Source organism: Protomyctophum bolini (assembly GCF_963924005.1).
Source record: "Protomyctophum bolini genome assembly, chromosome: 21".
Taxonomy (NCBI): Eukaryota; Metazoa; Chordata; class Actinopteri; order Myctophiformes; family Myctophidae; genus Protomyctophum; species Protomyctophum bolini.
This window is the reverse complement of record NC_137882.1, coordinates 27,952,795-27,979,842: the sequence shown is the minus strand read 5'-3', so window position 1 is coordinate 27,979,842 and position 27,048 is coordinate 27,952,795. Positions and strand designations below refer to the sequence as shown.

Sequence of the window (27,048 nt, the reverse complement as noted above, 5' to 3'; positions counted from 1 at the left end):
CCAATCAGGATTTTCTCTACAGATTCCTCCCCAGCTAAGCACCCCTCAAGAATATCATAGAACCCGTGCTGATCAGGCGGTCTATAGACGGTGCCAACTAGTACTGATTTAGCATTTTTGAAAATTAATTCAACCCACACAGTTTCAATTTCATCATGCTGTAATTCAGTACGAGTAACATATTCAGTGTCTTTGTGAATATACATGCACACGCCACCACCATGCCTGTTTCTGTCGTTCCTAATGACAGTATAGTTTTCTATTTCTATCTCTGGGTCCTTAGTGGACTCGTCAAGCTTAGTTTCAGAAAAACACAGGATGTTTGCCTTACCGTTTTGAAATAGATGTCTGATCTCTGCCAGTTTGCGACTGAGGCAACAACATATTTTCAGATGGGGGTCGGCGGCCAAATACATATCATTTTTGGGGGTCCTTGACAAGAAAAGGTTTGAGAACCACTGACATAGAAACATGGGTTTTTCAGAAAACTGTCATGATTTAGAAGACATTTAGTAGAATCTGATCTTAGGTCAAAATGGGTTTTAAGTCAAACATGTCAGCAACCAGGAGAGTGGTAAAAGTGCACATCAAGGGGCTATAGCGAGCCAGAGTGTGTTTTTAATACCGTTTTAACTCCGCTGCATGTCTCAAGGCACTAACATCTGTTCTCCCGCACACAGATGGTTTTATGTGCAAACATTATAGTCTGTCTTTAAGAGTCATCACAGCTGGACTTTATGTAATAGTCATTTTGTCAAATGCTTCCAATTGGTGCACGCGCGATTAATCAAGCTGTACAGTATTGCAGTGCAGTCGGCGTGTTGGCGCTGTTGTATTTTTCCCATGCATCTGTTATCAACGCAGCTGGAGGAAATTAAGTCATTAGCAATGACATTATTTCCCGTCGTTATGGTGCGTCCATACTCTAGTCTCTACCTATTTTCATGGGCCATGGCCTGGGGGGTGTTTGCGACCCCCACCTCCCGCCAATGTCAATAGCACAACCAGCAACTGCATTTATTTATTCACATGTGAAAAATGTGGTTTACAATATGTCGGAGAAACGGGTAAAACAATAGCTACAAGGCTGGGACAACACAGATACAATATTAACAATGCAAAAAAGACGACCACAAGGTTGGTTCAACATTTCATGGCTCACATTAATTCCTTGCATTGTGCCTAACATGTGTAGGCACAATGCAAGGAATGAATGCATTCATTCCTTGCATTGTGCCTACACATTCTGTGCCCCCGCCTCCCACCAATGTCAATAGCACAACAACACAATGTTTTTGTTTTGCGTCCGTGACACTGAAATCCTGTGAACCACTTCATGGTTCCCGACGTGCTCATGCTCGCCATTCTCACAGAGAGAGAGAGAGAGAGAGAGAGAGAGAGAGAGAGAGAGAGATTGATAATGTACTATGCCGGTCATTTGGAGCTGTCACGGGGCTTGATGGAGTCGACGCACAGGGTCGTCGCAGCTGAGTCCCACACGAACAGAGGATGACAGAGGAGGAGGAGGATGGGAGTAGAGAGGGGAGGAGGGGCGAGGAGGAGGAGGAGGAGAGGGGATGTGAGGAGGTGTAGAGAGGAGGAGTAGAGGAGTAGAAGGGAACGACGCTCGAGGCTTCTTCCTCCCCGCTTGACTTACTCCCTCTGAATTAGTGGCCAGACTGAAGCCAGCTCATGTGGACTCTTTATACGACACTGTCGCTCCTCTGTCCTGTCCTCTCCTCGCGACGCGCTGCGAGCTTGAAATGATTTTGGCTCGTTAGAAATTTCCAGTAGCACCGAAGATCCGACTTTAGGACGGTATACCCGCCCCCCGAACCTCAAATGACGTCAAATTGTATGCTCTATACAGAGCCGAACCGACTTTTATTCGGCTCTAAAATAGGAGTATGAATCGGCCCATAGTTTGTTTAAAGAAATAACTGTAATTTATTTGAACTCTTTGCCAGATCCAAGGCATTTCAATGTAGTTGATAGGATTCTCTAAGGCAGTAAACCCATGAACATAAACCCATTTTGGGCGGGAACCCCTTTTGGTGTTAGCATCATGTTATGCTTTAGCTATTGAAAAATAGCAGATCTACAAGCTCATAGCGCGCCACTGAGTGGCGCACTACGAGCTTGTAGGTCTGCTATTTTTGAAAAATCAAAGAAGAACGACTGACATAGAAACATAGCTTTTTCAGAAAACTGTCAGGATGTAGAAGACATTTTTTTGAATCTGATATCAGGTCAAAATGGGGTAAATCCCGGACGACAGCATTTCAGAGTGGGAACACCACCGCTAACGAACAGCTGGCTGGCACTCGTCCACCTCGGGAGCCTCAGCTGGATTCTGAGAGCCTCATTATATTTACCTTTACTGTAGCGTTACCACAAGTGGTAACGCTAACGGCATTACTACTGTACCTTGTGTTAACCTATTTTGGGCGGGAACCCCTCTTGGTGTTTTAAGCATTATATTATGCTTTAGCTGTTGAAAAATAGCAGATCTACAAGCTCATAGCGCGGCACCGAGTGCCGCGCTATGAACTTGTAGGTCTGCTATTTTAGAAAAATCATGAAAATGTGCCTGAAATCTTTGAATATATATTGTTACAGAGCGAGTTTTTAACTCAAATCTTTGCTACTGGGAGGGTCCCTGGAACAACAACTTTTCAGATGGGGGTCGGCGGCCAATGTCATATATATTCGGGGTCCTTGACATGAATATGTTTGAGAACCACTGACATATAGAAACATAGGCTTTTCGAACAAACTGTCAGGATTTAGATTTTAGAAGACATTTGTAGAATCGTTCCCCCAGGTCATAATGGGTTAATATAACCATTCAAGGTTCTCTCATACACACAGCAGGCACAGTAGAAAGCCCGGGTTCATTCGAGCCACCGAATTAACAGTGAGGATATTGCAGCTGTGCGCCGGCCGGGGGCGGGGGGGGGGGGCATGTGTGCCACTGTCACAGTGACAATGACACGGGCCTCGGACACGCCTCGCTTCCTATAGCTGCACTCAAAACGAGCGGAGGCGACGAAATTGAGCTGTCAAGCATCCTTTATGCTGTGCTCTCTCTCTCTCTCTCTCTCTCTCTCTCTCTCTCTCTCTCTGACATTGTCTGGACTAATCTAAATTGAACTCGTGAGGCCAGTGAGAATCAAGGCCAATTTCACGGCTTCATTTTGGATTATAAAATTGCGACGGTATATATGCCGGCCGCGCTCCTATGCAATTTCTCCTCTCTGTGGTCAAAACGATAATGCTGTTCTAGTTGGACTACAGCTGGTTGGACCACAAAGGCTGCGGATGGGCAAGGGACTATGGATGTCCTATAATGTTATCGGCCTCCCGATATCACCGGCCAAGTTCTCAAATATCGGTATCGGTTAAAAAGGAAAACTGGTTTCAGTCGGTTCCAATTCAACTAACGCTAACTGCACAAGGCGTGTCTCTAATGTTGAATACGGCAATGATATGTTTTCTAAGTGCTACCTTGAATGATATTTCTTTCCAACATGTTTTGAGTGCCACAGAGCAGTGGCTTCGATTAACGATTAATAAACAAAGAGAAAGAAGACGGCATGTCTCGATAAGCAAGGACATCATCATTATGCTCCGGTTGATACAGCCTTCATGTTGGTTAAGGCCCGACAGCAGAGATAACATTTTCCCACCACGCTCGTTTTCAAAAGCCTCGAGCACTTTAATGTCTGAACACACACTTCACCAGACTCGTTCCAAAGACACTTTACACTTCAGAACCAGCAGAATTCTCGTTGCATTTATTATTTATGGTCACTTAAGGAACACTCTCTCTCGGGGCAGGGACACACATTGAGACTGTAATGTGTTTCTCGGAGGAGGAGGACGATTAGCCCAACGTATAGCCTGTAGCAACTCGTCTTATCTGTAAACGCACCATGTCTCTGTACGTGTGTGTGTATACGTCTGTGACGCACGTGTAACTCGAGAACTGTTCGCCCCCCCACCGACTTCAGGGAGTGCAGTGTCCGTTGTCGAGTCGGTCGGACCCACGGTTGTCCAGAACCGCCACAAAAGGCCTCTGGACAGGGCCCCCTGCCCAGCCTCCATATATGGAGCTGGCCTGTTATGACTTCACAACACATACTGTATAATAGGAATAAAGGGACACAGAAAGACAGATACAGAAATCTCCATATATGGGCTTAAAAGGGACACAGGCGGATGGGTGGAACGGGTCGTTACCCACTCGGTGCTCTACAGCTTGGCACCGGTCTAGTAGTGCAATAGTGCCGACTATTGTTTGCATTGTTTGTATGCATGTTTTTATGCTTCGTTTCCTATAATGTCCTTCACCGTCTACCTGTTTTGTTTTTTATATTTCGTGTGGGGGGGGCTGTGGATGTAAAATAACATGCAATGCTAAGTTGGGTGTATTTATGTTGCATTCATATGTAATGTAGACAGATTATTTATTATCCCACGGGGGGGGGGGGGGGGGGGAATCAGTCACCCAGAGGCGGCACATATTAATGTCCATTTTAATATGCAATGTCCCGTCGAAATAAACAAAGAAAGTAAAGTAACTAACCAATGTTAACACTGTGCGTTGCGTGTGTGTGTGTGTGCGTGTCCGTGTGTGCAGATGTACGTGACGTACACGGTGCAGGCCAAGGGCACGCGTCTGGCCAAGCCGGTGCTGTCTCTGACGCTGGTGTGTCTGGCCTTCCTGACGGGCCTGAACCGCGTGGCCGAGTACCGCAACCACTGGTCCGACGTCATCGCCGGCTTCATCATCGGCGGCGCCATCGCCACGTTCCTGGTGAGACCATGCCGCACTATACGACAACAAACACAATGCGTTTTAGAACTATAGCCACCTTCCTGGTGAGACCAGCCACTATACGACAACAAACGCAATGCGTTTTAGAACTATAGCCACCTTCCTGGTGAGACCAGCCACTATACGACAACAAACACAATGCGTTTTAGAACTATAGCCACCTTCCTGGTGAGACCAGCCACACTATGACAACAAACACATGTGTTTTAGAACTATAGCCACCTTCCTGGTGAGACCAGCCACTATACGACAACAAACGCAATGCGTTTTAGAACTATAGCCACCTTCCTGGTGAGATCAGCCACTATACGACAACAAACGCAATGCGTTTTAGAACTATAGCCACCTTCCTGGTGAGACCAGCCACTATACGACAACAAACACAATGCGTTTTAGAACTATAGCCACCTTCCTGGTGAGACCAGCCACTATACGACAACAAACACATGTGTTTTAGAACTATCGTCACCTTCCTGGTGAGACCAGCCACTATACGACAACAAACACAATGCGTTTTAGAACTATCGTCACCTTCCTGGTGAGACCAGCCACTATACGACAACAAACACAATGCGTTTTAGAACTATAGCCACCTTCCTGGTGAGACCAGCCACTATACGACAACAAACACAATGCGTTTTAGAACTATAGCCACCTTCCTGGTGAGACCAGCCACTATACGACAACAAACACATGTGTTTTAGAACTATCGTCACCTTCCTGGTGAGACCAGCCACTATACGACAACAAACACAATGCGTTTTAGAACTATCGTCACCTTCCTGGTGAGACCAGCCACTATACGACAACAAACACAATGCGTTTTAGAACTATAGCCACCTTCCTGGTGAGACCAGCCCACACTATGACAGCAAACACATGCGTTTAGAAATAGTATTGCGTGCACGGCCAGGCTGGTTGCATCTCTCAATTTCCAAAAGCTTCCATACAGTAAAGTGTACAGTTTAAGGTCGCCATGGCTCGTGCAAGTGCAAGTGCAACCACATCGACAGTAACACGTGGGGTTATAGAACTGTGCGTGCGTGCCCACATTTTAATTCTATGCTTGTATTGTGAGGGCCAAATGTCCACACAAGTACAGCAAGAATTGGAGACATTGTTGTTTTATGGTAAACACCTGAATCAATAGAGCGCGTGCGCATGCATAATGTGAGTGGCAAAGTGAGTTTAATGGAATCAGATGTTTGGATGTATGGGGCTGTCGAAGCCAGAAAGCATTTTGTTGCCACTCAGTAGGCGTTCCCGCATTACTTCCTGGTGTACTACGATGATGTCACGTGCATTAGAAAAGATTCAGGTTGGGCTTTAGACATTTAGAGGTTAGGTTTAGAGCCATGCCTTGTTTGTACTTGTGTCACACGACATAAATAGAAGATCTACATGCTCACAGCACACATTTTCTTCGGCTCTAGACGAGTTATAGGAGAATGCCATACTAAATGGCTTTCTTACCTTTATTTGTATAGTTCTTACGTCCCCACCAAAAGAGGTCCAGGTTTTATTTTGTGCAAAAGCGCATTATTGGCTATTTCCCCTACCATAAGCCCTCAATGAATTGCATTGAATTTAATGGGGCTATGGGGTGCTGTGCTAATTCGCTTATTTCCACCGCTCAATATTTTTTTGTTGGTATATATCCTCTCTTCATAATGTAAATAGTATCCCAAGCGGCACACTTTACTACTTATCTCGATGGAAATAAGCGAATTAGCACAAAAACCCAACCCCCACTGAGGGCTTATGGTAGGGGAAATAGCCAATAATGCACTTTTGCACAAAATAACTTTGGTGGGGATGTAACAACCACAAATAATGGTAAGAAAGCCTTCTAGCATGGAATTCTCCTTTTAATCAGACCAGTGTGTGTCCAGTGGAAACCTCGTATGAATCTGATCTCAGGTCAGAATGGGTTAAGGACCCGCATGGCACACGCTGTAACAAAGCACACGACGCCCCCACACATTCAAGCACTGCAGACACACATGGAGGCGTCGAGTATAGCACACGTCTCGTCAACTAGGTTTCTCAGAGCACATATTTCCGTTTATAGGAGCCAGAATGTGGTCCCATAATATCTCTGTTTGTTTGTTTGTTGCTCGACTTGGCTGTCTTGAAACGGTTGGGGTGTGTGTGGGCGTCGCGGCGAGACAGAATGACGCAATGATGTAGTCAGAGGCGTACTGTATCTACAATAAGGTGAGGGCAGGCGTCCGCCTGTCCATATCCATTTCTGGCCTCATGGCCAAATTCCATACAATGAGAAAAGAGAGAGGACAAAAACAAGACCTGAGAACTATTAGTGGACAGCTAATTGGCCGTTAACAGTAGAGCGCGACCCTCAATCACCCATTGGAATGTAAATGCATGCCTTTCAGCCTTTGTATCCTACTCGTCTGACAGGTATATCTCTTTGTATCCTGGTGTCTGGCAGGTATATCTCTTTGTATCCTGGTGTCTGGCAGATATATCTCTTTGTATCCTGGTGTCTGGCAGGTATATCTCTTTGAAAACCTTTAGTGCTATACTGATTGTGCGCGGGGAGACGGCAATTAACACATCTTACCTGCCCAAAATGTAATTCCTGGAAACCACTAGTTCAGTGGTTTTCAACCGGTGGTCCGGGGACCACCAGGCGGTCCTTGAGGGGGTTTACAGGTGGTCCCCATGCTATACGATGCAGTTGGTATAACCCGTTAAATATATTTAACTGTTGAGAGCGTACAATTCGCTCTCGAGTCTTAGATTAGTGTTAAACATCCGCATCGCTAAGTTAATTTACGAGAACTCTACACAATTAGAGATTGTAAAATAGTTGTTATTTTGATAATTTTTGCCTGTCATCTCTCCTAATGGTACCACATCAATACAGCATGGAAATGTTGGACAAAATCTCATCCAATTCCGACGATAATTTAATAATTATTTGTTTAATTTTGGTTCTGAGAGACTAAATCTCATGAAATGGCCCGTCCGTCCGTGCCACAAATGCCTATAAGGAATCAGATAATGGGCTTTGACGTGACAAAGGTTGAAAACGAACGATGCACTTCCATAAACTTTCATGGATTACTTTCTTGGCCTCCACAACTTCAGCTTCTGCTGACTGCGGACGTCAAAAGTTATAGTCGACTCGTGAGGTCATTTAGACCCGGACTGCATTATACCAAAACAACAAATGGTGAAACCCAAGCACCTTTTTCCTATACAACTCGGACTGAAGGTAATAAATTGTAATAGCCAGCAGCCATTAAAAGTTTATGTGGAGCTATAGGGCCCATTCTCTGTGTGTGTGTGTGTGTGTGTGTGTGTGTGTGTGTGTGTGTGTGCGTGCGTGCGTGTAGACTATATAGTAATTTCCTTTACTTGTGGCGAGCTACGATGGATGCTGCATGGTCTTGCAGTAGCTACTCTAATGATGAACACAACCTGGCTTTGATGTGCAGTCTGAAAAGATCAATGGGAATAAAAATGCACGCGCACACACACACACACACACACACACACACACACTGAGGAGATGCCTTATCCTATGTGTCGGTGTATGCTAACGTAAGATCTTCCATCTTATATACATTCTCACCCTCTCCATTGGTTCCTGCATGATTAAAATATCTATCTCTCTCTCTCTATCTCTCTCTCTCTCTCTCTCTCTCTCTCTCTCTCCCCATTTCTAAGGACATCATTTCTCTGTTGCTGAACATGAACAGGCTCCGTTCAATCATTACACAAAAAAAAGAAATTGCAACAGCCTAACCCACCGTGTGTCCATTTAACGCATCCCTGCAAAAATGGGAGGTTTATGTGTCTGCCCTGTGCTTGTTGACAAACGAGAATGACTTGTCTGAGGGAATATTTAGATGAGTAATGCTTCAGGAGGAGATGTGGAGTGGGGAGGAGAGATGGGGAGGGGAGAGGAGGGGAGAGGAGAGGAGAGGAGAGGAGAGGAGATATGGGGAGAGGAGATTTTGATTTGAAAAGGTCCTTTATTGCTCAATGCCAGGTATAATACAGGTCAAAACCAGGATCTCAACACACGCCTTATATTATAATCACAAAAAGAAAATAAATAAATCACAGGAAACAACACCATCCTTTAAAGATAAGATCAAAAGGTGAAGAGCAGTTGGTCATCGCCCATCACTGAGCACAATACTCCCCCTATTGCCCATTTTGTGTTGAAACCCTCCAGTTCATCAATCATACAGTATGCATGTTTCCACTCTGAGCCGTGCCTTCAGCAGTCCATGGTCCATTGTTTTGATGTTTTTATGATTACTGTTTTATAACCTGTCTGTAAAGCACTTTGTAACTATATGTAAGGTGCTATACAAATAAAAATCAATTCATTCAGTCAGTCCAGTCAATATGGGAACAGGGTCCACACAACCCTCCTCCTGAGACCCATTTCTTCGGCTTGGCCAGACGGCCAGCTTTGCCGTTGCTGACAGAAAGTTCTCCAGTGTGTGTGTCTGCCTTTCATTGCCACTGAATACTTCGGCCCGAATATGAACAGTTGAGTGGTGAAAAGCTCCCCCCCCCCATCCCCATTAGCCATTCCCTCAACAAATACAAAAAAACCCCAACAGTCTAGGACATTGAAAGAACAAAAAATGAAAAATGGTTTCTGGGGTGCAGAAAAGACAGCCCCACCCCCGTGTTCAGGATCAATATGTGCCTTGTGTCTGTTCGTACTTATCACCCCGTGCTAGAGGAGAGATGTGGAGAGGAGAGGAGAGGGGAGGGGAGGGGAGAGGAGAGGAGAGGAGAGGAGAGGAGAGGAGGGGAGGGGAGGGGAGGGGAGGGGAGGGGAGGGGAGGGGAGGAGAGGAGAGGGGAGGGGAGGAGAGGAGAGGAGAGGATTTTTATTAAACAAAAACTTTACAGATTGAAAGAGGATAATAGCTTTCCCTATACAGCTGCAATGTTGGTGATGTTGATGGTGTTACAGTTTAATATAATTAGAGAGGACTTTTCTGTTTGGATGAATGGGCTGTGTATGGGAAGTGTCACCTTGCTGGCAAGATGGCAGCCGTGTGAATATCATCAATACCTGTAAACCTGTGATGTGACAAACAACAGATTCTTCGCAAAGTGTGAATGTTTGTGTGTCGCTGCATGGCAACCGACAGAAATAACAACATGAGCTCGTGATTAGCATATTACACTACACGGCTATAAATATCTGCCGTACTTGTGTGTGCACGCCGGTGCCCGCCGCCTGTGTGAGAGCACCAAGCAGCGTTGCCAGGTCTTTGCTAGAGAAACAAGCGATTTACCACTTTGAAATCGGCTCTTTGAAAATTGCAGATCTACAAGCTCAGTCTTTTTTCAGATGGACAGTAATGATCCTGAGGGTCCTTGACATGAACACAAAATGTGGGCCACTTCTGGTTTAAACAACATTACAAGCCACTTTACAGGGCAAAATAAAACAACACAAGTCCAAAGTGGTTTATAATAAGCAGCATCGCGACACTGTCACTAAGCACATGTTTGAGTGTGACTATACAGTACAGTACTGTTTGTGCGTGCATGCGTGCTGTTAGGATGAAGCTGTAAAGCTTATTTTTTTAATCCCTCATGTGTCACTTGGCAAATAAATAAAGAACAGATCTGCATGCTAACAACGCCTCGCACCGCAACGTGTCGTCAGCTTACAGATCAGTGCTTTTTGTGACACCTTCGTACTACAGAGCATGCGTTAAGGCTTTAACCCATTCTGACCTGAGATCAGATTCATACGAGGTTTCCACTAGGACACACACTGGTCTGATGAACCCATTCTGACCTGAGATCAGATTCTAAAAAATGTCAGTCGTTCTTCGATTTTTCAAAAATAGCAGACCTACAAGCTCGTATCGCGCCACTCGGTGGCGCGATATGAGCTTGTAGATCTGCTATTTCTCAATACGTAAAGCATAACATGATGCTAACACCAAAATGGGTGCCCGGTCAGAATGGGTTAAGGGACATTAAGCACACGCTAATGACGGAGCGCCCTAGTTTCTGCACTGCGTTCGAGAGGAGCGAAAGGAATCCTGCCTTGCCGTTCTTTTTAGCTACCTCTCAGCCAAGAAAGAAATAAGGATGAAAATGTAATTATGTATATATAGAGGGCCCGATTTGTTTCCGCAGAAATGCTCAATCCGGGGTGACTTTTCCGCCAAGCGTTAAATTGACGACTCGTTTCCCGGATCCGACTCCGTCTGTAAGTGTGTCAAATGATTCAAACGGTTCATCGAGGCCGGTGGAGGAAACTGATGCCAGAGCATCATGTTTGTTTGTTAATTTAGTTCTGTGTCGTTTCTTTCAAGCGCCACGCAAATGCATCATTTGGTTGGTTTATTCTTTTTAGACCAGACAAAACCCATCAAACGCATACAGTATACACACACACACAGTCAAGGCCAACCAAGCACTGAGCGGAGAGGATGCTTCCAACCTCAAACAATTTAACCACTTGAACCCCAGCATCCGCATTCTCGGGGGAAACATCAGTAGCAGAAAAATCTACAAGCTATCTCGTTGTAGAACGGCTCTTTTTGGCTGAGAGATTTTTGGTGTAGCATGTACGAAATATTGACGTTGCAGCAATGTACACGATCAAATGCAGTGAGCCAGTGAGCGAGAGACGCTCATTCAATCCAAAACATCTATTATTCACAACAACCACTGTTGATAAATTCTTAATTCTTTAAGTGCCATCTACGTTTATAAACGTAGCTATAGGCTAATGGGACCTATTTATGCCAGCTACGCGTATAAGCGTATAGACAACCGTTTACTCCATATATGTGAACACCTTTTAGCATTGCTCCGGCTTGTATGGAGCTCCTCCTCCCCCACCAGCGATGCGATTTTTAAATGCCAGCTCCAGTTGAGCCACCATTTTAACAGGATTTCCAAAGCGCCGTATCTCGAAAGGTTCGAGAGCTGTCCATGGTGCGCCGCCGCCGCGCACCCGACGAGAGTAAATCATGCGTGAGTTTGTTTTGGTTGTACTGCTAATGCTAAAGGCTGTGAGCTAATGCGAGTGGTGGTGTTCTCCTCCCGGAGGGCCCCCACCTTCCTGTTTAACCCGGAAGGGAAACAAGCTCCGTAGAGTGGGAGCAGTCGTGGCGGCATATCGGCAGTGTGAGCATTCTAACACTAGATGGCGCTAAAGGAGTTTTAAACACGGCACAATCGAAATTTGTTCAGCCAACTCCGAGGCTATAGGCAGCTATAAAATCATATCAATTCATCATTATTATTATTTAATTTGTTTTTAAGGTGAGAGGCTCTGATGGAAGCCCTGCTTTACTCTCACTCAACACATCCTCACGCAACGAATGGTTCTACAGAATAGAATGGAAGAAATACATGCATTTGGCCTCCCCTCAGAGAGAGAGAGAGAGAGTCATTTCCGATGTTTGCATATAGGCTATAGAGCACCGAAGTCTGACGTCACTTTCAGTAGAGGGCGTCAGTCCCCAGGTTCATGTATTTTTTTAGTTGCATTGAAATCGCCATAGGAGGATTTTTAGATTGCTTCATATAAGAACTGTGTTTGAAAAATAAACATTTCATCCCGGCCGCTTCACTCATATGGATATGAAGAATCAACTGACTGAGAGAAAACGCTAATGTTACTGCTGCTGAATTAGTTAGATTTTCGCTAGAAGCAGACTGTATCATATATGAGTGACTGACTGTTGCAAACGATACAGAGACACCTAACAACGCAGAGACAGCTTGTTTATTTTTGGACCACAACGCTTATAGTAGACGATATTAAGATCACCCCATGTTATTCTCCATAGAGAAATGACTTCCGCGAACCAGGGGAATCGTCGGGATGAGCGAGTTACGTCAGGACTTCGGTGCTCTATTCAAAAATAGCAAATATACAATCTCTATAGAATCTTGAAAGTGTGAGAACTGATTTAGAAAGAACTTTGAATTAGACTTGGGCCTCGGGTCTTGATGGGTTCGAGGCCACAGAATAAAGGGATCCATTTTGGTGCCGTCACTCGTGCAGCTATAGGAGAAAGTGAGGCGTGTCGTCAGAGCCTGTAATCAATGTCACTTTGTGCTAAACATGGCCCTGGATCGATGCACAGTCAAATCCTCAGCGTTCATTTGGACTCAATGGATTGCAAAAGACAAATGCAAAAAAAAGTTGTCTAGATACTGTTCTGTCTCAGCTATTCTGGGCAGTATGACTATCTGGAGAAGGTGACGTTTAAATGTATCCTTAAGTGGCTTAAAAATCCATATTCTATCATGATGTCTCATGTTTGTCTTTTTATCCCCATGCATCAATATATTATTTCCGCAATCCTTATTGACGAGAAGTGCATACCGGCTATTTTTCCTTAGTAACAGACAGTCATTTCTTTCACCTTGGTTACGAGTCGAAAATGGGGAAACGAATGCAATCAAGAGCTGAAAATCGTAATTTTTTCACCTCTTGATTGCATTCTTTTCCCCATTTTCGACTCGTAACCAAGGTGAAATAAATGACTTATGTTACTAAGGCAAGACATTTCAAAAAGTATTTTTTTAAAGACCTTTTAAGCCAACTCGAGTTGTGAGAAATATTAGAAAGAAGAAAAGAAAACACCTTTTGTTGTTTTTCTTCTCACGAGGCAATTCGAGGCAATTCAAAGTGCTTCACAGAAGACAAAACAAATAAACAAATAAACCACCTAAGTCCCCTAACCTCATATCAGTCTTAACCGGCCACGTAAGTCCCCTAACCTCATGTCAGTCTTAACTGGCCACGTAAGTCCCCTAACCTCATATCAGTCTTAACCGGCCACTTAAGTCCCCTAACCTCATATCGGTCTTAACCGGCCACGTAAGTGCCCTAACCTCATATCAGTCTTAACCGGCCACATAAGTCCCCTAACCTCATATCAGTCTTAACCGGCCACTTAAGTCCCCTAACCTCATATCGGTCTTAACCGGCCACGTAAGTCCCCTAACTTCATATCAGTCTTAACCGGCCGTGTGATATATAATTAACTTCCGTGTTTGCTAATTGCAGCCAGAATACATGCAGTAGGCTCCAGACGAACACGCTGGCTCGATTGCATTTGAGTGACAAGTAACGTACTAGAGGTGTGCCAATATATCGATATCGCGATATATCGCAATATATCACATATCGATATATCATCCTCTATCATGATATTGATTTGTTAGTACTAGTAGAGTAGTAAAGTTGCAGTCAGTGTTTTACTGTTTGGAGGAGGCAAGATTAATGTACTTAATAAAATTTGAAAGAAGAGAAAAGATTTTGGAATGAATACATCATATTTTCTGAATATTGCCTTTTATACAGATACCGTGATATATCAGTGATGAAATCTCTTGCAATTGAGTCCTGACGAAAACTAGGAAATATGACCATTATTATACCAGTTTTAAAATCCTTACATTGGCTCTGGGCCCAGCTACATCTCAGAAATGCTGAAGCCATATGAACCTCCTAGAACCCATCTGGGGCTGGCCTACTAATTGTTCACCCGATAGTTGGAACAAAACATGATGAAGCACAAACCTGGAATAATATCCCAGGTTACATCAGGAAATCCCCAAAAATAGTTGTTTTTAAATCCAATTTAAAAAAAGAATATTTATTTAACATTCCCTATGCTAATGATGTCTAATGCATGGGTTTTAAATGAACTGTGTTTTTTTTGTATCAAAGGTGGGAGTATTTGTTCTCATTTATATGCTCCTTTATCTTATTTTAATTGTAGCCTATCTATTATAATCTGTGTTCATTTTTAAAGTGCACTGTTGAACTCTGTATTTGTTTTGTCTTCTGTGAAGCACTTTGAATTGCCTCGAATAGCCTCGTGAGAAGAAAAACAACAAAAGGTGTTTACTTCTTTCTTCTTTCTAATATTTCTCACAACTCGAGTTGGCTTAAAAGGTCTGTAAATAAATACTTTTTGAAATGTCTATGAGGAAAACGAACGGGGGAATCATTTCCTGGGCCCTGGCAGGGGGCGGGACTGCGACGCTCTGTAACGTATATCCACTGGTGATTATTATCAGTCGCTAACATTCGAAGGGGGTGGACCAGCTGCGGCAAGGGTCCTTGATATGAAGAAGTTTGAGAGCCAATGAATGACGCAACCCAAACCTCGACCAAAAAGGGATGTTCTGCTTCCAGTATAAGCCTCTCTACGGGCACAGTGGACTGTGCATAGCGAGCTATAGGAATATAGTGAGACACTGACTGGCGGATAAAACATTACAGTACCGGCACTGTATGGCTGCTGGATATAGAGATGTCCCGTAAACTCACACTGCTGTCACTTCTTATGAAATAAAGAGATGGCGATAGTGTGTGTGGGTGTGTGTGCGCACAAGTGTGTGTGTGTGTGTGTGTGTGTGTGTCTGTTTGTGTGTGCGTGTGTGTGTGTGTGTGTGTGTGTGTAATCTTCTGCTGACGGCTACATTTCCGTCCGGTTGAGCCAAGTCAGTCTTCCCTCCGTGACTTATCCTCTCCAACCTTATCCACTCTCAGCGAGATGGACAGAGTGGCAGAATCCTTATCCACACACACACACACACACACACACACACACACACACACACACACACACACACACACACACACACGTAGTGCACACTCTGTTGGCTTTGCAGGGATTTCCCCAGGATCAGGCTGTAGGGACATTATTTTCTCTCCAAGTCAGCGAGGAGACGAGGCTCTCGGCAAGGATGCACGGTGGAGGAGTACACTGTGTGTGGGTGCGCATGTGTGTGTGTTCGTTGCATGTGTGCGCGTGTTCCTGTACTTGCGGTACATGAGCGATGCCAATATATTTCCCAAGAGGAAAGGCCTGAATTAAACTGTGTGACGCCCAGAAGCAGGGATAAAAAAGCATGTCCCCTGGTGGGGGTATATATAAAAGGAGAGGAGGGGGTATAAAAGCACAGATGACACAGACGATGGGCTCCACACTGGGACAAAATAACGTGCCTTTCTTTTCCTGGAGAAAATAACCCGAAATCATCGCCGTTGGGTGGAAACTGTGTGGAATAGTTCTCCGTTGTTATAGGCAACGCTAGGCTATAGGCTATATGGTCCGTCACCGTCAGTGAAAAGGGGCCCTCCGTTCATGGCCATGTTGACACACTGCTGAGTAGTAGAGAATGGAACACCGGGCGACCCGTATAGCTCACGCCACCATTCGGTATTTTAGCCGTGACGTGAGCGCCCCCCTCTAGAGATACTCGCGGGTCCTACTTTTGTTAGAGTTATAGAGTTATACTGAGACGCTCCGTCGGACTAAATCTGAGACGAAAACAACCACGAAAGTTTAATTTTACCCAAATCTGGCTGTGACAAGGCCGTCTGCCCCACACTGAATACTATCTCCATTTTATTTTATTTTATTTTATCATTAATGCAAACTAGATTCAACATACTCAAGCCTGCACACATTCTAAATATGCCCCCGAAATATTTTACCGAGCAAATGGTACCTTCAATAATAATGATAATAGTCTTTATTGTCCCCACATCATATATTTTCTTTGTCATGGACACTTCACATTAATAATTCTACTCTAGTTGGAAGCATTAAGACCCATTTTAACCCTCAATGGCTTCCTTTCTGAAAAATAACGTCATTGTAAAAAGATTCACACGTTTAGATATTCTATTTACAATGAGATGCGGACGGGAGCTGGTGCCACTTGGACCCCGACGTAACGTAGCACTACGAAATGACGTCGGACTTAAATAGAGGGAATATGCGCGTGACATCATCGCACCTGGAAGTTATGTGGGAACGCCCACTGAGTGGCAAAAAACTACTTTTCTGGCCTCGACAGCCCAGACATCCAAACAGAAAAGTCCTGTCTGATTGCATTAAACAATGTTAAACTCACCAACATTGCAGCTGTACGAAAAGCTTGATTTATCCTCTATCTATCTGCAAAGTTTTTGTTTCATAAAAATCCACCATAGAAACGTTACGAGCTACTTTCTGTCAAGAAATGCCCTGCATTTGATTATTTTTCCAAGTGTCAGAGTTTGGAAGTGCTTGTTTTCAATAACACAACATTTTGCTGCCTCCTGCATTATGTGACGTTTAGAAGCGGGTGGTACGGCAGGACGGTTGAGTGATTTCCAACGAGCGCTTCCAAACTCCAACACTCCATGCTGCTCAATGTTTTGCCACTCAGTCTAGATGAGGGGGGCGTGTCCTGTAGGAAAATCAAGCATGTGCAATTGTGCATACTCTCTGTACTGAATTACATTAGAAATGCATGGAGCCTCAATTTCCCATCAGCCCTAGGAAGCCATGCAGCGCCAGTTGTTTTTTTCCCGGAACGTGTGACGTATCCTTGTATCTCTTATAAGTTATCAAAATCGGTGAATTAAGCGATTAAAACAAAAGTCGGGAACGTCGTGATCGGCAGTCAAACGAAATCTTTTTTTATCTCGGATTCTTTTCACGGCTCACAACCGCTGACTGTTTCTGAACTGCCCACAGCCATCCTATGAGACACAGGCCGAGTAGAAAAAAATTGTGCCATGTTTTCATGATTATTAGTGAGGACCTATAGGTTGAAAATTGGTGAAGTGGTCCTTTAAAAAGTTGAAATATACGAGGTATTGGCCCCTGTAACAGCAACGACAGACAACATGGCATACAAAACAGTGAGGTCCTGTCTCTCTCTACAAGAGAGGATTCTGAAACTGCGCCATATCAATCAGAGTTCGGGGGGCGGAGGGATAACCAGTTCTGATTATTCCAGAACTGGTGATTACAGTATGTATATTAGCATAATCATACGACTGATTGCCTGTCCGACACATTCACAGGGTCCAATCTATACTGATGGAAAAGAGCCAACGCGGACTGAAAAATGCATCTTCCCACGCAACACAATTCTTATATAAGTAAACAAGAATGACACAGCGTGTCATTTACTGCCAGGTGCAAGACGTGCTGTCTCTCGGCCGTTGTTTCTGTTCCGTTTTCGATGTTCTTTTGTTGGTTCAATCACTGTGTTTTGTAATGGCTTTTCTGTAGCTCCAGTTAGCAGATAACCACATTTTCATTTCGTGTCTCATGAAAGCAGGGCATCATAGCTTCAAATTGCCATATTGGTTGTTCAGTTTGACCCACCCGTTTTGGAGATATGGCTTATAGAGTAATGTCTTGCAGAGAAGTTGAGAAAACCGGCTTGAAAGGTTCACTTCTGTGGAGTGGACTCAAACATGTAGCTATAGGTGTAATGTTAAAGTATTTATTTCATATTTATAATTATGTCGATTTCAGCTCTGACATTTATTTTAGACATGCTCTAGTATGTGAAGAGTCTGCCTGTGCTATTATGCTATTAATTCATTTTCGATAAAAAAATAAGTTTTTCTCCTCCTGAAAAGCTGGAGGTTGCACGATGGCAAATCAATCAAATCTGGTCACAGCTGCTGTTTCCACGGAGTACAGAGTGACGTAGAGGGTGCGCTGTGACTGGCCAGTCGCTGTCATTGACAGCCTACACCTAAACCTAACCCTAACCTTAACCTTAACCTCAGTAAAACTATACCTAAACCTAACCCTAACCTTTGGCGCACCGAGTATAGCAGCGGCACCGGCAACACTTCCAGCACAAATTATTACTGCAGACAGAAACCCGCAAATCAGGCACAACAGTCTGTACCCTCATGTAGCAGTCAGAAAAAGGCTTTGTTATTTTAAGAGGAAAAAATAGGAGAAGAACAGACAGAGACAGACCATTCAAGCAGAACAAGGACACGTATACCCCTCCCTTTTCCACATACAATTAATTTATATGGCATAAAACGTTAATATGTACGGAAACTGTTGCAAATTAATGAAACAGTGGCTCTCGAGAGCCTGTGGACGGTGGATGGAACAATGTGGTGGATACATCCTGCTGTTCGTAAGATATTAAGATCCATAAAAAAAGATATCAAAACACCCCACAATGACAGCTTCGACCCGCAAGTGAGAAGCTCACAGTGGGCAAGTCGATGCTGTTCATTGATCAGCCCTATGACGCACGAAAGTGAGGTTTTGACACACGTCAGTGGAAAAACTAACTAATTAAACCAGACACCCAAATCACATCGATTAATCTGTGGAGTTGTCAGTGCCACCCACGCAGACGTGGGCATCCGAAAACATTTACCTACTAATGACCTAAATAGTCTGTATTGTGACTGTGCTCTTACTGAAATGTTAACTTAGAAAACAATATCTGTTCTCAGGCCAATTAAGTCCCAATGTGTGATTTGTGAAACAGCATGAACTCATGTCTCTCTCTCTCTCTCTCTCTCTCTCCCCGTTGGCGTCTGACCCCCTCCATTGTGTGCGTGTGTGCGTGCGTGCGTGCCCACCCTAGGTGGTGTGTGTCGTGCACAACTTCAAAGGCAAGCTACTGCTGGGCGATGACACGTCGTCGGAGCAGCTGCCGGGCAGCGCCGCCATGGGCATGGGCCGCGTCGACAGCCCTATGGAGAAATACATCGCCTCACAGGTGAGTGAGCACGCACACACACACACACACACACACACAGACACACACACACACACACACACACACAGACACACACACACACACACACACACAGACACACAGGGGCATGGGCCACGTATAGAGGCCGCTGGAGAACTACATGGTGAGTATATGTACGCACCCATTGAAACTATGAGGATACTATAAAATGCTATCTAAATGACATAAGTTGAGCCTTTGCATACGCCTGTAAGGTCGTCGAGGCTGTATAGGACAAGTAGCCTCCGGTGTACAGGTGGCTTGTCAATAAAGACATGATTAGTCGGCTTTGTTCTGACGTCCCATGGTAGCACGTATCACATGGCGTGGAGTTGTCTTGTCAAATAAAAACCTGTTCTTTTTGTTCTCCTCGTTCCGACGCACCGTGGTGTAGCACGTAGCCCCCTCGCATGGAGCACAGGAGACGGAGAGCAGTGAGGAGGAGGAGGGCTCTTTCTGTTTCATCAAAGAGTGGCTGCTGTCCTGCCTACAGTGGCTCCGAGGCCTGCCCCTGTTCCAACGACTTTTCCCCACTAAGTAGAACACCATCATTATGAACAATAGAAAAACCTTCTTCTAGATCAGTGGTTCTCAAACTTTTTTGAGATTTCAAAGACCGGCCCATACCATAACTCTGAGAGGGTGCAAAATGGGATCCATTTGGTTCCATGTTTTTGCCCCCTCTCAGAGTTACAGACCTGTAAAAGGGTCCATTTGGAACCCCCTGCCAATATCCCCAGGGGTCCCTGGACCCCCACTTAGAGAACCACTGCTCCAGATTTGATTTGCTGTGAGCCCCACCGACCCCCACCCCTCTCTCTCTCTCTCTCTCTCTCTCCACAGTGAAATTCACAGGGTTTCGTTTAAGTCTGAGTGTCCAACTGTGGACCCGTGAGGATCAACCTCTGTATTTCACTGTGCCTTTGTCTCACTCTGTCTCCATCTTACTGGCTCTCTTCCCTCTTGGCTTACATCACTATTTCTCTCTCTCTCTCTCTCTCTCTCTCTCTCTCTCTCTCTCTCTCTCTCTCCAGCCCCCAATGCCAAAAAATAAGGTTTCTATAAGCCAAGAGAGGCTGCTCTTCCTCCTCTCCCTTCCTCCTTTCCTTCTCAAGGCGTACTCCAAAGGGACCTAACCCTGACCCTCGAGTGTAATTGAAATTATACAACAGTTACCCTTGAAACTAAGATAATCGCAAAAAAGAAAATCGTGATTGTTTTGATGACGGATGTAGTCACTACGGCCACAAATGTCCCAAGAAACACGCGAGCCTAGCCACCCAGTCTGCTGCACTTTGTTTTGATTAGGTGTTCCATCATGCTCGTTTGAAGCACGGCTAGGAGGCTGTTTCAACCAATCAGATTGCTTCCTCGAAACGACCCGTTGTTTAATTTGGCTTAAATTCTTCCCCTCGGTTCCGGAGGCTTGGTAGAAACCTTCGTCCATATCTTCTCGCGCTCTGTTTGGCTCAACATTCTTTGGTCAAATTTGTCACAGAGGTTTTGTTGTGTCTTGCGACTGGGTGGCTGTATTTGCGGTCCCTCGGAGAGGTGTTAGTGCCTCAGAAAGCGACACATTGTTCACGGCTGGCGGAATCGAGCCTCGGAAAGAATGCAGAAACGAAAACACAATAAATCACGGCCACCATGAACTCCTGGCCAATTAAATCGCCCACACATCCGGCTAGAATAGGTGTTCGGCTAGCCGCTAGTGGCTAGTTAAGACAATCTCAGAGGTACAAGGAATGCAGAACAGAAGGTCAGCAAGGCAGCGCTTCACTAAAACAACTTTTTTGTAGTAGTATGATGCTGCAGACTCAGTTTAAATTCCACTTCAACTCTTCTGCTCTTCCGTCTCCAATGTGTGGGCTGTTGCCGTTCCAACGTTTGCTGTGTTGTGTGTTTGCAGTGAGCATTTTTCTCTGTTCTTGTTTTCTGAACATTTGTTTAGAACAGTGGTTTTCAATCCTTTTGTTTTCCCATGTCAGAGACCCCTATTTAAAGTAACATTTGTAATGGCTATACTGTAGCAGTGATTCTCAATCTCAATCTCAACCATTTTAATTTCAAGGAACACAAATTGACATGCATTATCTCAAACATTTTAATTTCAAGGAACACAAATTGACATGCATTAGGCCCCCCTAATTAGCCCTAATAGCCCCTAATCTCTGGGACTCTGAGAGTTAGATTAGCATTGATGAGCATAGATTGGGATCCCAAATCTACGCTCATCAATGTTAATTTAACTCTGAGAGCGACACAGCCTTTTAGCCTGCTAAAATAACAATAACAATAATAATACTAGAAAATAATCGCTGCAAGCAGCGATATGGCAGGACCAAGCAGGAAGGCAATAATCAATAAGAATAAGCCATAGATGCATGGTTGGAAGACTAAACTTGAGAAAAAGAAGACCATGGTATTGTGACGGGGTCGGTTTTTCATAGTGGGGGTCAGGGTTCTTGAAGACTCATACACTGAGTTGGCGGTGCCCGGATTTGAACCCATGACCTTGTGTTGCAAAGGCAAGAGCTCTACCTACCGAGCTGACTGGACACAATCAGTTCTTCCATTGTTAACAGCAAAATCATTCAGTGTTTTTGTAGCAAGTTGCCCAAGGATAACTAAGGATAATGGTGGGTATAAAGATAAATTAATTGACTGCGTATAAACCTGAAAATGTACCAGATTCAGACGAGGAGCTCAATGAGTGAGTGGAAACCAATTAAATGAGAGTCGGAACCATTGGCCCTTTGGCCAATGGTTGTGGGCTTCGCATCCTCACCGTTTGGCATGGCCCTCTACCATATCTCCAAATTTCGCACGGTTCAGCCAGACCTGCTATTTTTGGCGGAAGAAGAAAAAAAACTAACAATAACAATAAAGGACCTTTCAGGACTGCTTGGTCCTTTAAATAATAATAATAATTTTACCTTTTGGGCTGTCAGTGACTCTAGCAGTGACTCCATTTCCGTGTATTTCTCACATGGCTGACGCACAGCATGAAGATGATACGGTCATAAACCAATCACTCGCTGCAAGCATTTGATCCCCGGAGAACGAGCCAAGGAAATTGCTTATTCTGGGATGGTGGACGATCGGACATTTACCGTGAGACGAGGCATTGTGGGGTCAGCACCGGCCGTAGACAGTCTGGGGTGGAACTGTAACAGTAACGATAATTTATGTGACCGGCTCTGGTTTGGTTTCAGATATGGGCGCCTGACAAGAGCTATATGGCTGCAGAAGTCGATTACCAAGGTACTGCCGTAGCAGCTCGTCCCCCCGCCCCCCCCTGCTTTAGCAACCCCATACAACGCTACCCTATAACCCAGAGGTTCCCAAACCTTTTAGCCCCGCGACCCAAAACAGAAATAAGATATTCGCCCCCGGGACCCAAACTAGTGAAAACGCCGATCTACAACCTCACAACGCGGCACGAAAGCGCCGTGTTGTCAGAATCAGAATCAAACTTTATTGTCACATCACATTTACAAGTAACATGGGTGACATTCTTGTTTGTGCAGGCTCATCATTGCAGTTAAAAGAAAGAAAGAGTGCATAGCACATGACTAATCTACATGGTACAATATATGTATGCATATAAAAATAATTAAATAATATTGATGTAGCCTATGTGTATATTATATAAAGTAGTCTCTACTAAAAGGAGACCCATTCAGTTCAGTCTGTGCGGTGTCACCAGGCCTAGTTCTTGTTCAGCAGTCTAATTGTTGTATAGAAACTGTTCAAGAGTCTGAGCAGTGAGGTTGTAGATCTGCTATTTTCACTAGTTCTGTGTTTTCTTCTCATTCATGGAATTTCTTAAGATTTGTATCTTAATCTTCATAGAGTTACAGGAAAAATATATAGTATATCATTTTTGTTTCATTCATGAAAAGTTTCCTTTTTTTTAAATAATAAACCAAATTTAGAACAAATAAGGGTACCCATAACAATGTGTCCGCGATGCCCCACAAATAGGTCCCGAGTCCCATGCGGTGTTTGGGAACCAGCAGGGCCCTAAAACCCGCCCTTCCACCCGCCCTTCCACCCGCCCCGCAGCGAAGCACAACCCTCTGCATGGCTGCTTGCAGCTTCCCACCCAACACACTGTGCTGCACTGCAGTCTGCAACCACCACTGTGTGTAGCTTACTGTGTACTGAACCACTGTGTGTAGCCTACTGTATACTGAAGCACCACTGTGTAGGCCTACTGCACTGTAACTAACACTGTGTAGGCCTACTGCACTGTAACTAACACTGTGTAGCCTACTGTGTACTGAACCACTGTGTGTAGCCTACTGTATACTGAACCACCACTGTGTAGGCCTACTGCACTGTAACTAACACTGTGTAGGGCTACTGCACTGTAACTAACACTGTGTAGGGCTACTGCACTGTAACCACCACTGTGTAGGCCTACTGCACTGTAACCACCACTGTGTAGGCCTACTGCACTGTAACTAACACTGTGTAGGTCTACTGCACTGAAACTACCAGTGTGTAGGCCTATATGTATACTGTGTACTGCAGTGGCTCTCAAACCACCATTAGAAAATAATTATGCCAAGGTCAGCAGTGATATTAAACCATTTTAATTGCAAGGACCCTCAGTTTGATCTGAATTACGCTATGGTCCCCCGCTGCTATCTCTGGGACCCCAATGTATGTTGTTAATTTCACTCAAAGGTGAAAACGGGTCCATTTGGTTCCATTTGCACACTCTCAGAGTTACAGACCCATAAGGGTCATTTATTTCCCCCCCCCAGATTTTTATTTTATTCATTCATGATATTGGGGCATTGTTTGGGGGGTAATGTATTTTGGAAATGTTTAGGAATAATAATAATTATGAAAATAAATTAATGTAGGAAATAAAAGCAAATAACGGGACACATAATAGTGTGTCTGTGACCCACAAACGGGTCCCGACCCACTGGTGGGAAGTGGTGGTGTCGAGCAGGCACATGTGCTTATTATCCCATTCTGACCGGGCACCCATTTTGGTGTTGGCATCATGTTATGCTTTAGCTATTGAAAAATAGCAGATCTACAAGCTCATATCGCGCCACCGAGTGGCGCGATACGAGCTTGTAGGTCTGCTATTTTTGAAAAATTCGAAGAACGACTGACATTTTTAGAATCTGATCTCAGGTCAGAATGGGTTGATCAGACCAGTGTGTGTCCAGTGGAAACCTGGTATGAATCTGATCTCAGGTCAGAATGGGTTAAAAAGGTGATGTGTTTAGCCGCCGCCGTTGATCCATACCTTTTTGCTCGCTTTACCAAAACCCTGTTAACCAAGTACAAATCAGGCATTACACACTCGCAGCCATGCAGATTAAATGGATTAGAAAAATCAATGCTTGCATCGACCCGCAGACCCTCGGCGGGGCCAATTAACCGGAAATATGTCAAAATAGAACTTCTATGGACCTAATCTCGCTCATGTAGGTTAGGTTAATTGAATCATTTTTAGGGTTTTGTGTGTTGTATATAATTCAGTTGGACACAGCTAACTGTCTAACTAACGCCTTAAACACTTTGTTTGCCCAGGAATATTCATATATATATATATATATATATATCGCATATATTGCAGCTTTCAATATTACTTTTAGTAAGTAAACAACATCAGGAAGAAGCAGGACCCAACATCAGGATTCGAACTCCATTCTTTGTATGTCATCACACCGGAGAGAGACTAGTGTCTCCCTCCAGAGCTTCCCCCATCACTCCCCCCCCCCCCACACATCCGAACCAACTTTTATTCGGCTCTAAAATAGGAGTATGAATCGGCCCTAAGACATCCCCAGACATCATAGGCCATAGGGTGTAATTATACAGACGTCTGGAGACGTCTTGGGCACTGAGGGACGGGTTAAAAAAGAAAGACAAATATATTTAAAAATATAATATGAACAAGCATTAAAAATAATTTAAAAGGTGTCACTATAAATAACTAAACACTAAAGCTAGAAAGCCAATAGTCCAGTTCATAAGCCTAGCGGCTGGCCGTGGAGTTAAAGCGCCTGATAGCTGTTGGTACAAAAGTGCTCTTGAATGGTTTGTTCTTACATCGTCACCGAACGAAACAGGTTCTTGCGACCACTTTTCTGGTCTGCCAAGATTTTGTGTAGAGGATGACTCACATTGTCCATTATGGCCTGCATCTTATTTTGTGTGCATCTCTCCACAACAGACTCCAACGTGAGTCAGGCATATTATTATTATTATTATTATTATTATTATTATTATTATTAATAATAATATTATTATTATTATTATTATTATTATTGTCTTTTCAGGCTTGCATGGGCAGGGCAGTGCAGTGACATTTTCTGCTAAGGCCTCGGTCACATATAAAAGACAGCTGTCTTCTCGCTGTCTCGTGTGTCTTCTGTGTGTTGCACGGCTCGCAATGCATTTTCAATTGGAGTCACGTGGTTTGACGAGACGAGCTTGCTTTCAGCTTGCTCCATGAGGAGGGGGGGGGGGGGTTGGCAGAAGACAGCCATGGAGCAAGCTTGTCTTGTCAAAACCACTTGACTCCCATTGGAAATTAATTTGCGAGCTGCTCTGCCCTCCCCTCTCTCCCCCCAAGGACAGCGAGAGAGCACCCTGATCTTCATACAGTATGTGAGCGACGCCTAACAGATTGTAACTGTAAGCTGACGCGTTGCCTTTCCCTGTCATGATGGGCAGATGCACCTGGGCAGCAGTGGTTGCAGACTAAAACCCTGTTTCTGTTTCATAACCATTTTTAATGATACTATAATAAATATTATTTGGGGGCCCACTTGCAATAAGAGGCTATGCGCGTGACATCTTCATCATCATCATCATACCCGTAACTTATGCGGGTACTGAGTGGCAAAAAAAAAACTACTTTCTGGCGTTGACAGCCCATGTACATCCAAACAGAAAAGTCCTATCTGATTGCATTAAACCCTCTATAACATTGCGGCCGTTGGGGACCAGTTAGGAGGCCGGCGTAGATACATGGCTCCCATGAATGGCAGCTTGACTTCTCTGTCAGTCTATCTGTCTATCTGTGTGTGTCACTCTCTCTTTCTTACTCGCTCTCTCTCTCTCTCTGTGTGTTTGTCCTTACAGAACCACATCGCCTTCGCTGAGGTCACATGACTTGGAGTCGGCCGTGTGGCAGACCCACTGGACGTCCACTCTCATCCCTACCGGCTACGGAGAGCATTACCGCTAACAACAACAACAACAACCCCCCCTACCGGCTACGGAGAGCATTACCGCTAACAACAACAACAACAACCCCCCCTACCGGCTACGGAGAGCATTACCGCTAACAACAACAACAACCCCCCCTACCGGCTACGAAGCGCATTACCGCTAACAACAACCCTCCCTACCGGCTACGGAGAGCATTACCGCTAACAACAACAACCCCCTCTACTGGCTACGGAGCGCATTACCGCTAACAATAACAAGAACCCCTAGTAGCTACGGAGTGCATTACCGCTAAAAAACAACACCCTCCCTAACGGGTACGGAGTGCATTACCGCTAAAAAACAACACCCTCCCTACCGGCTACGGAGCGCATTACCGCTAAAAAAAACTACAACCCTCCCTACCGGCTACGGAGTGCATTACCGCTAAAAAAACTA

General features: G+C 44.5%; 1 protein-coding gene across 1 annotated transcript in view; it reads left to right on the top strand.

The window, feature by feature from the left end:
• The window catches only part of plppr5b (phospholipid phosphatase related 5b), a gene marked incomplete at both ends in the record, with an annotated part of 88,458 nt that extends 61,905 nt beyond the window's left edge, over positions 1-26,553 (top strand). The window contains 3 exons of the mRNA XM_080794082.1: positions 4,643-4,819; positions 19,249-19,383; positions 26,524-26,553. Of these exons, the coding sequence (XP_080650208.1) occupies positions 4,643-4,819; positions 19,249-19,383; positions 26,524-26,553 (342 nt within the window). The remainder of the gene's footprint in view (positions 1-4,642; positions 4,820-19,248; positions 19,384-26,523) is intronic.
• Positions 26,554-27,048: the final 495 nt, after the last annotated feature.